At 35.6% G+C, this 11633-nt stretch overlaps 1 protein-coding gene across 1 annotated transcript in view; it reads left to right on the forward strand.

The window, feature by feature from the left end:
* The first annotated feature begins 4868 nt into the window (after positions 1 to 4868).
* Positions 4869 to 11633, forward strand: part of LOC107693643 (trypsin-like) — an 11100-nt gene continuing 4335 nt past the window's right edge. The window contains exons 1-6 of the mRNA XM_016493107.1: positions 4869 to 5056; positions 6361 to 6381; positions 6479 to 6656; positions 6742 to 7010; positions 7126 to 7277; positions 7670 to 7700. Of these exons, the coding sequence (XP_016348593.1) occupies positions 4882 to 5056; positions 6361 to 6381; positions 6479 to 6656; positions 6742 to 7010; positions 7126 to 7277; positions 7670 to 7700 (826 nt within the window). The 5' untranslated portion in view covers positions 4869 to 4881. The remainder of the gene's footprint in view (positions 5057 to 6360; positions 6382 to 6478; positions 6657 to 6741; positions 7011 to 7125; positions 7278 to 7669; positions 7701 to 11633) is intronic.

Below are 11633 nucleotides of genomic sequence, written 5' to 3' on the forward strand. Positions count from 1 at the left end.
CAAGTCAGTTATTAAAACATGTACACTGTTCTATATAAACAGACTTTAAAATATTTTTAAACATAGCGAGAGATGGTACAGGTTCCATATGTAATGTACCTTAAAGCTCATTCCATATATACGGACAATAATTAGAAAAAGCAGAACGATCTATCGCTGTATGAAAAATCGGCATCTTAAGTAAGAGTTTATCTGTTGATCTGGTATTATAAATTTTTGTGCATAATAATAATAATTTGTGCAGTATGTCAACAAACTAGATATATACATTTACATTTACATTTAATCATTTAGCAGACGCTTTTATCCAAAGCGACTTACAAATGAGGACAATAAAAGCAGTCAAAACTAACAAAAGAGCAACAATATATAAGTGCAAATGATAAGTCTCGGTAAGCCTAACGCAGTACACGTAGTAAGGTGTATATATATATATATATATATATTATACACACACACATATACACACACACACGCACACACAGAAAAACAAGTAGATAGAATAGAAAAAATAGAAAGCCAGTATTTTGTTTTGTTTTTTAAATTAAAAAAAGAAGATAAATATAGATAAAGTAGAATTAAAATAGAATAGAAAGTGCTAGAGTTAGAGGGTCAAATAAAGTTGGAACAGATGTGTTTTTAGTCGTTTCTTGAAGATGGTTAAGGACTCAGCTGCTCAGATTGATTTGGGCAGATCATTCCGCCAGGAGGGAACAGTTCATGAAAAAATCTGTGAAAGTGATTTTGTGCCTCTTTGAGATGGCACAATAATATGCCGTTCAATTGCAGAACGCAAGCTTCTAGAGGGCACATAACTCTGAAGTAATGAATTTAGGTAAGAGTTGAAGGTGATGGTCCATCATCCAACAAGAAATGTCTGTTAGACATGCTGAGATGCGAGCAGCTATCGTCGGATCATCAGGATGGAATGAGAGGTAGAGCTGAGTGTCATCAGCATAGCAGTGATATGAAGAGCCATGTTTCTGAATAACAGAGACAAGTGATGCCATGTAGATAGAGAAGAGAAGTGATCCAAGAACTGAGCCCTGAGGCACCCCAGTAGCTAGATGTTGCGACTTGGACACCTCACCTCTCCAAGATACCTTGAAGGACCTATCTGAGAGGTAAGACTCAAACCACTGGCGTGAGGTTCCTGAGATGCCATTTTCCAATAATTAAACATTGACATGAAATTTTGAAAGATTAATGAAAGTTTAGAAAAAAATGTAATTGCCAGTTTATGTTAACTAATGAATTAACTAATGTTAATAATGAAACCTTATTGTAAAGTGTGACTGAACAATAAAGAATCAAAACATTTTCAAACAATATCTAGGGCATGTTGTTGTCCAGATTAAAATGTAAAAAAAAGTTTGAAAATAAATAACCTATTAAGTCTAAATATTTAAGTATTTGGCACTGTGATGAACACCATAGCAAATACACAAACCTGAATGGCTGTTTAAGCGCTGCACATCTGCTTTGTTTCTGGGGTTTCCGGGGTAACAGCTCCATTTCTGCTATTCAGCACCACCTGCTGTCAGAGAGTGAATGTGCGCTTTCATTCAGCGCCTCATACACTTCTCATCCTTGCTTGTTTACATGAGAGTGCGCAGCGGTGTTGTGCATTGTGACCAGGTGATGGGAAAAGTATTCTTAAAATGCATTAAAAAAATCGGAATAATTTGTAATAAATAATTATTCACGGTATTTTCGAACAAGCCTAATAGGGTGGCAGTCGTGGCCTAATGGTTAGAGAGTCGGACTTGTAACCCAAAGGTTGCGGGTTCGAGTCTTAGGTCCGGCAGGCATTGTCGGTGGGGGGAGTGAATAACCAGTGCTCTCCTCCACCTTCAATACCACGACTGAGGTGAGACCTGTGAGCAAGGCACTGAACCCCCAACTGCTCCCCAGACTGCCCACTGCTCCGTGTGTGTGTTTACGATGTGTGTGTTCACTACTGTGTATGTGCACTTGGATGGGTTAAATGCAGAGAACAAATTCTGAATATGGGTCACCATACTCTCCACATGTCACTTCATTCACTCACTCACTCATTATCATGATAGCCTATATCGCTTTACCGAATACCGGCTAGAAGAGAGCGCTCAGTGAGTGCACAGGACGGATTAGCTGATCGACTATAGATAGCGAGAGATGGCAGATATAAAAAAAAAGAGGAAAATTTTGGAGGAACAAAACATTAAAAAGAATTGGGTTCAGGCAAGAGGTAGGACCGCGTAACTACTGGAGCAGCTTTCCAGCAGTGGAGAAACTCAAGGAGCGGAAGGGAATCGGATGCCGAGGTTGCTTTGTTTCTTCTTAATAGGTGAATTACGCTGATTTTGCGACACAAATTCAATTGCTGATTTTTTGTGTGCTTTAATATGCTGCGGCCGGCAGACATGGCAGATCCACCATCGTCGCTGCCGGGGTTGTGTACGTACGTGTGGGCGGAGTTATCAAAATAGGGGTGCTATGTGCTGTACATACTGGTTTTCTCACATTTTTTGGCCATATTCAGGTGCATTTGTAAGTAGGTTAGAATACTGAAAGAACATGCAGGTCTTTTCTCTGATTATATAAAGCACCATCAATTGTTGTTACCACCACACAGTGTGTTTGAGCAATCAGGTGTTATGTAGGAAATTTTTGTTCACCAAAAAAAAAATAATAATGGTTTGAACATCAAGAATCAGCCTATGAATCTAAACAAGTGTGAGAGTCAACAAACAAATAAACAGATTTAGATCTCTAAATCACTAAAACAGTAACAACAAAACATTAACAGAAATAACAACAAATAGTAAGAATTACAGAAAATAACAGGACAATTCAGCTTCAACTTTTAAATGCTTTCTGAAAAATGATAAAAAAAATTATAATAATAACATTTAAGTGGTAGCTGCCATAAAAAATTGCTCATTGTCTATTTGTCTGCCTTGTTGTCAGATTATATTTACACTGATACTCCGCCCACCATGGTCTGATTGAGCGGGACAAAGGAAACATGTCTGGTAACAGGATCAGTGATGTGGAGAGTACACACAGTCAATAGAGACTGAGAAATTATTTTACAAGAGCAAGTGAATGATTTCTATCACATCACATTAATTATAAAATACTTCCGCTTCATTTGAAACCATTTAAATTGATCTGAATAATGACACTATATTGTATTTTGTAGATTTGCTTTGTATGTGTAAAGCTGCTTTGAATCAATGTATTGCATAAAGCTCTATAGAAATAAACATGACTTTACTATGTCGTTGGAGAAACATAAGTAAAATTCAGGGTTTCCAGACTTTTTACCATGATTTAAAACCTAATTATATCATTAAAATCATAATGTGTAAATAGATGTTTTAATAACAAAAATATGGCCTATTTAAGTATATGGTGTTATTTGATAAACACCAAAAAAATTAATCTGAATGCCTCTTTAAAAACATATAAATACGGTTTGACGCAACAGTGTGTATTATATTTCTGATAGCACACATACATCACGGAGACGTCTGTTTGACATCTGCATTCACAATTGGCAGATCTGTCTTTGTGAAGGACGCATGGCTCAAGCCACATACAAGATTATCCTTAAAGAAACATTTCTGACAATGTTCCCCAATGTTTTTTCCCACAGGAAGATGTGGGAAACAAACATGATTTTCCTGTTTAACACTTAAAAGCTGCTTTAACATTCTGTATTGTATAAATCGCTGTATAAATAAAGGTGACAACTTGACTTCATAATGTAGTTCAATGTCTCTGCATGCCTGCAGACCTGAAATGCTGTTAACAGAAGAATAAAGATGTTTGACTGTTCTGCTATTGTACGTATGAACAGGGTTGACTGTACATACTGGTTTTCTCACATTTTTTGGCCATATTCAGGTGCCTTTGTAAGTTAGAATAATGAAAGTACATGCAGGCCTTTTCTCTGATTAGATAAAGCACCATCAACTGTCTCATAAACATTGCGATACAATGTCAGTGTATAGCATCTGATCTTGGGTCTTCAGAAATGAAAGTACATGCAGGCCTTTTCTCTGATTAGATAAAGCACCATCAACTGTCTCATAAACGTTGCGATACAATGTCAGTGTATAGCATCTGATCTTGGGTCTTCAGTTTTTCTTTTTTCTTTTTTAAGTTCAGTGATCATGGACATTTTCTCATTGATTGCATTGCATAAACATTGCAGCACATTTTTATGTTCCCACATGAATATACAGAGTAAAATATTGAACTTGTCATGTTTCAAGATTTCATATTAGTCAATGTTCTTTTATCACAATATCCAAGTTAAGTGAAAACAGGTGAATTTTAAACAATTTCACTACTTCAAGCATGAAGCAGATGTTAGTATTTATGAAACTTAAAAAAAAAAGATAAAATTAAATTGAAACATTTTTCAATGTAAAAAAAAAAAAAAAAAGCACAGACCGAACCAAATCTAAGATTCACAGACATTTAATAGTGGTGAATACACAAAAATCATAAACAGATATAGTAAGAAAAAACATTGATCGCTGTACATGATTCATACCAGTCCCAGAAATGCAACATTCACAGACATTTTTTTATATATTTAATCCACATTTCCGTATACTGGCGCTAAATATGGAGATGGATGGTGGATTGAATGTGCATGCCTTGTGTGTATTTCATGATGCATGTGTGAAATAAATTGTGAAGAATGATGGATTTTGTTCTTCTGTGTCGTTCATGCTCCTGCATGCTGTTTTTTCAAAGGCTTTCAAAAAGTTGTGGGGACGACATCGACTTTAGTAAAAAGTGGTGATAACATCCCACCCACATTCCACAAAATGAATGAAAAGCTATGAAAGCTCAGGATAAGATTTTTTTTCTGAAAATGAGATGAACGTAGTGTTGGGGTGGAGACAGAGAATTCTTGATAAATGCGGTGGTTCTTGTTCTCCATCTCATCAGAAACCTGACAGTCAAGAAACAGTCCGATCACAGAGCAGAATAATAATTATGAAGTTCAACAGCACTTTGAGTGTTGCTGCAATCACACTTCTCTACATAACAGGTAAGAGCTTACAAAAAGTCTATAACGTGACAAAATTAGATGTACATTTAATAATGTTTGTTTCAGTTGTTTCAAATTCAAGCCATTTAATTCCTAAGAACGGACCCACTTTATATTAAGTGGCCTTAACAACTATGTACTTACATTTAAATTAATAATTTGGTACAATGCACTTATTGTGTACATACATGGTTTTACATTGTACTTATATTTAAAAAATACCTGCATGTAATTACATCTGTAATTAATTTATGTAATTACATTTATAATTACACTGTTGACCCATCCCTTACACCTTAACCCACCTTTAAACCTACCCATACCAACAAACCTGTCCCTAACCTTACCCGTATCCCACCTCAATAGCAGCAAAAGTGTTTTGCAATACAATATGAACACAAGTACATTGTACTTAATTTGTGATGTAAGTACATATTAGTTAAGGCCACTTAATATAAAGTGGGGCCCTAAGAACCTTTGTAAACACACTTGACAATTTATGTTTCTCATGACTGTAAAAACTTTTGGATCTGACGACTTACGGTTAAATGCTTGAAATTGGTTTTGTAGGTAAACACGAATTCTGCATTTGTATGAATGTCTTTATAAATACATAATGTATGTATTTTAATGGATGAGTTTAGTTGATGTAAATTCCAGGATGTCAAGAATCAGGATGCAGTTGAGTGAATTTGAAGAAGCTAAAAGATAGTTTTGATTTGTGTAATATTTTGGTCACTACATAAATCCAATTCTTTTAGTTATGTCAGTTATAGATTTGATGACTTTAATATTATCCCAAAATGTGGAAAATAGTGATAATTATAAAGAATAAACAGTGTCAAAACTTTTATGAAATACTTGTAAAATACGGTAAAACACTGTAATATACTGTAAAATTCGTGAGCAAACTACTCACACATTGTTTGAAAACACACACAAAGGCATGCACACAATTATTGTATATTCAGTAACGCTCACTAAATGTTTATGGGCATAAAACTCAGAAATAACCCTATAGAGAAACAGAAGCATCTCATTCACAAACGCACTGCATGTAAAACTAAACTGATTTAGGTAAGTTACTTTAATCACGTCATGAATATTAAATAATTTAACAGGTATTTTGGCTAAAATCCATAAACATTATTATAGAGGTAAAGTTTTTTTTTTGTTTTTTTTTCATGCTTTCATGCCATTATGCACCAGCACTGATGTAACAGGTGGGCGACACAAACCAGTTTATCAGCTCTTTCTGGATGGCTCTCTGTTTACTTTGCCTTTGCCTTTGTCTTTCCATACAGGTTCGCTCTGCCAGTTAGATGGTAAGTGGTCATAAAGATAATAAAACTCATAGATGTGTCTTCTGTGTCTGTGAGGCACTTTAAGAAGGAAATCTCATATCTTTCTTTCTCTCATCAGTATGTGGTCGAGCCCCCCTCAATAACAGGATTGTTGGAGGGGAGAATGCGACGGCAGGTGATTGGCCGTGGCAGGTCAGCATTCATCTCACCTTTCAGGACGTCAACTTTGGCCATTTCTGTGGCGGGACTCTCATCAATAAAGACTGGGTTTTATCTGCAGCTCACTGCTTCCAGTGGTATATGTTGAAAGCTTAAATAAAGCTTAAGATAAATTTGTAGATTGGTAATAGTGGGATTAAAGCAGACTTTCTGTATTTACAGGTTCAATGCATCTTACATTGTGATGTACTTTGGGCGTCTGAACCAATCCGGCTTTAACCTTTTTGAGACAAACAGGACAGCGAGACGAAACATCAACCATCCTAACTTTAACATTTCTAATCTTGACAACGATGTAGCACTGGTCCAGCTCTCCTCCTCTGTGACTTTCTCTGATTACATAAGGCCGGTCTGTCTGGCAGCGGCTGGGAGTGTATTTGGTGGAGGTACGGAGAGCTGGGTCACTGGATGGGGCAGACTACAACCTAATGGTAAGTGAACATTTGCTTGCCAGTTAACTGAATGCAAACATTACTGTAAACCTCAACAGTTTACCTAGAAATTTTTTTTTAAAAGCCAGAAAATGTGTCCTCTGATCTGTCACAGGCACCCAGCTTCCTGACATACTGCAGGAGGTGATGATACCAATTGTGAACAACAGTGCCTGTGCTAATGCTTATGGAGGGGTCAACATAAGCATCACAAGCAATATGATTTGCGCTGGATTGTTAAATCAGGGAGGAAAAGGTGCATGTCAGGTAAGACATCAGTCATTCATTTGAACCGTTTTTAATCCAAATCAGTTTGCAAAACACTACTTGTAGTGACCCTTACTTGATTTAAAAGGTTCATTAGTCACTTCTTGTGTCTGCTGGGGAAATTTTAGACACCTCTTTGTTGGCTCCTTTATATCCACTAAAATCCAGGAAAATGAAGTAGATCACAGTTGATTTATTAATCTTGTATGTTACAAAAATAAACTGATGCAACTTAACATTGAAAGTAAAAAACAAAATAATTCAAGCTGTAAATTTTAAGAGCACCAGAAAACATTGAAAGGGAGAAAGAAGGTCTAAAGACTGTGTGCTCCCAGCAGACCACACCATCATCATTAGACACCTGTGGCTTTATCTTATGGTTTGTCCTGTAGAGGGCGCACACAAACTCCAGAAAACATACAAGTAAGAAGGGAAAACATAAAACAATATGGCAAAACCTATAAATGGCTCCTACACTACTCACCAGTTTTGTCATCTGTAAACTTTACACTGCCAGTCTAATTTCTTAATTAAGCCCCGTCTTTAATGCACTGATCATGAACTCTTACTCTACGACTGATTTATGATACAATACCTGTAGCCTGTTGCTTAAACGGCTTAGTCATCTAATATTTTTTTTTTCAAGACTGTTCATAACTTTTTTAAAGTCAGTTACATAAAAACATAGATAGGACTAATCTGAATATGAAAAATAAGACTGATTACCACTTGGTACCACTTGCTAGATCGGGCAAGCTCACACTACAGGACTACGAGACTACATGAACCGGCATGGTGCTCATAATACACAACAAGTTTTGTAGTCACATGTCGCCTTCTTGTTTTAGCATGCACTCATAATACACAACACAATGCCGATTAGGTGCACAAACTATCTTTGACCAAGCGGCAACCCCGATGAACAACAAAAAAACACTTTCTCATATGAATTCATGCAAGACTTTAGCGAGACACTCATGCTCGCTGTCCAATCATATGTGCAGAAAAAAAGATGAGACAAAAATACAGAATACACGCAGACTGGTTTTCCGTGTCTGTTCGGCAGAAAACTGATAGCAAATAAAATGGTAACACTTTAGAATAAGGTTCCATTAGTTAATGTATTAGCTAACATGAACAAACAATGAATAATATATTTATTACAGTATTTATCAATCTTAGTTAATGTTGGTAAATTAAAATAAAGTCATTCATTGTTAGTTCATGTTAATTCACAGTGCATTAACTAATGTGTGAGGGGCTGTCGAGCTCTTTTGTATTTATTTATTTTATTATTAAAATCTTTAAATGTTCGCTGGTTCCCGCCTCCGTCTTCCCGATCTACGAACTTTGTTACAACTAATAATCCATGCAAATTGTGCTGATGAAGAAATTTACGGTAGTCATGCATATTGTGCGCACAATGCTCTTCTGGAAACGCACAGCTGGATGTGCTTGAGAGGGCTTTGGAGGCAAAATTCACGGAAATAATGTGTTACTAGTATCTGATTTCACGGATCATTTGATTTATCCACAATTACTGACCAGAAATATTAACTTCTCCACTGTTATTTATAGTTGTAGCATGTGACGGTTGGCTTGTGTGGCATTTGTCTAACCCCTCCTCCACTGTGATTGGACAGCTGAGTAAAAAGTGACAGTGATGAGTGCTACATTTTACACATAGACTGTAAAAAAGATGGACGACACATCACCACTTCCTTTCACTGTAGAAAAATTAAGCTTATTTAAAATTTAAAAAATCTTTTGTAACGTTATAAAAGTATGTACTGTCACTTTTTATCAACTTAATGCATCGTCGCTGAATAAACATTACTGTACTCAAATGTATTAATGTACACAAAAAATATTGTGCAGCACTACTTTTGTTCTAAAGCACTGCAGCATAGCAAGATAACTAGGAGAGATCAAGGTGAACATCTTCAATTTTTGCAGGTACCAAAAACTAATAAAACAGAAACTAAATAGGAGAAGTGAAACTGCTGTAAAATATCTAGTCAATAGTCAAACCATAGGAGAGTACTGAACAGTAGCAATCAAGTGATCTTTCATTTTATTTTATTTTATTTTACCATCCAGACTCATGTTTGACTAAGACTTTTTGTGCTGCACACTTCATGTGTAAATCAAATAGCATAAAAAACATGTGTGATCGTGTAAATATTGGCACTATAAAAATATAACATTTAACTACAATTCAACTACACATAAATAAATTGTGGAATACATGATAGAGAAATGTTTTTTCTATCTATGAGTGTTAAAATGATTGGCTAGTGGCAGACCTCACCTATATAAGCAGATTGTTGCAATAAAAAGCCTTTGCTGTCTTCAGATTTAAACTCACGCAGCTCCAGTCTGACCGGCGTTACCGGACTGGGGTTGATGGTCAAAACACCTGCGTTAACAATCGCTTTCATTTAACTGTAAAATACAGTAATATTTTGATGACAGCAGCTTGAACGATAAAAGATGAATACAGTTCCAGTTTTTTACTGTCACTGTTAATGGCCAAGACAGCTCTCTGATTAGCAGACATTAACAATGACTGAATGCCGTTCTCCATATTATTTTAATTTTTACACGTGTTACATATTTTCTTTTTATCAATGTAGACAGTCTACTCAAATCTGTGATGTTTTTTTCTGGACTATGAATAATATGATAATAATAAAATGAAAATGTAGTAGTTTTGTCAGGATAGATGATGATCAAATCTGATCTGAGAAGTTAGACCCGCAACAAAATGCTTTACAGTTTAATGCCTGTCGCCCTGTTAATCGTTCAGTTCAAATTTGAATTGCTTTAAAACTCTTATTTTCTGTGGTTTTACCTTACTGCGAATTCTTTACAGCGCATTTGATATTAATCATTTTATTTCAACTGTAGTCATGCAATTCACATTCATGACCCCCTTTTTTTCTTTTTTTTTTTTTTTTACAAATGATACTCTGTGCCCATAATATATATAATAAATTAATAAATTAGCCAGTAAAAAAAATCTGACTTGATGGTAAATTACCTTAGAAGTAATATTATTAGGCATCTATTAGAGAAAAGTTTCTAAAAAGTGCATCTAGTACCACATTAATCGTAATTTATAGTCTTAAGATTTGTGGATAAAAGTATTAAATTAAAAATAAACTCTTGGATACAAGCTAGGGGTGCTTGATTGATTCATTCATTTTTGTTTGATGTGTTGTTTTATAGATGTTTTGTCGTTTTAATTTGAATTTGGCGCTTTTTTTTGCCGTTGATCCCGCCTCGCGGCGATGACGTCATCACTAGCGCTGGTTCATTCAGTCAGCGTCCAAAAATATAACATTTAACTACAATTCAACTACACATAAATAAATTGTGGAATACATGACAGAGAAATGTTTTTTCTATCTATGAGTGTTAAAATGATTGGCTAGTGGCAGACCTCACCTATATAAGCAGCTTGTTGCAATAAAAAGCCTTTGCTGTCTTCAGATTTAAACTCACGCAGCTCCAGTCTGACCGGCGTTACCGGACTGGGGTTGATGGTCAAAACACCTGCGTTAACAATCGCTTTCATTTAACTGTAAAATACAGTAATATTTTGATGACAGCAGCTTGAACGATAAAAGATGAATACAGTTCCAGTTTTTTACTGTCACTGTTAATGGCCAAGACAGCTCTCTGATTAGCAGACATTAACAATGACTGAATGCCGTTCTCCATATTATTTTAATTTTTACACGTGTTACATATTTTCTTTTTATCAATGTAGACAGTCTACTCAAATCTGTGATGTTTTTTTCTGTCTATTAGAGAAAAGTTTCTAAAATGTGCATCTAGTACCACATTAATCGTAATTTATAGTCTTAAGATTTGTGGATAAAAGTATTAAATTAAAAATAAACTCTTGGATACAAGCTAGGGGTGTTTGATTGATTCATTCATTTTTGTTTGATGTGTTGTTTTATAGATGTTTTGTCGTTTTAATTTGAATTTGGCGCTTTTTTTTGCCGTTGATCCCGCCTCGCGGCGATGACGTCATCACTAGCGCTGGTTCATTCAGTCAGCGTCCATCAGTCTTCTGAGGAGAGGTGAGCGGTTCACGGTTTTTCGTTTATTTAAACTAATAATATAAAACTGAATTGACACTGTATGTTTATACAACAATATATGAGGCCGTTGTTGTTTTGTATTCATCGGGTACAGCGCTGTTTGTGTGTTTGCTGAGTTAAATAGGCCTAAACATTATCAACAGCAGATAACAAGCCTGTGAGGAAAACATGTTAAGTTCTTTCAGCGCTGAGCGATTTTGTGTGTGTGTGTGTGTGTGTGTGTGTGTGTGTGTGTGTGTGT

The sequence above is a fragment of the Sinocyclocheilus anshuiensis genome, unplaced genomic scaffold, assembly GCF_001515605.1.
Source record: "Sinocyclocheilus anshuiensis isolate Anshui unplaced genomic scaffold, SAMN03320099.WGS_v1.1 scaffold1219, whole genome shotgun sequence".
Lineage (NCBI taxonomy): Eukaryota > Metazoa > Chordata > Actinopteri > Cypriniformes > Cyprinidae > Sinocyclocheilus > Sinocyclocheilus anshuiensis.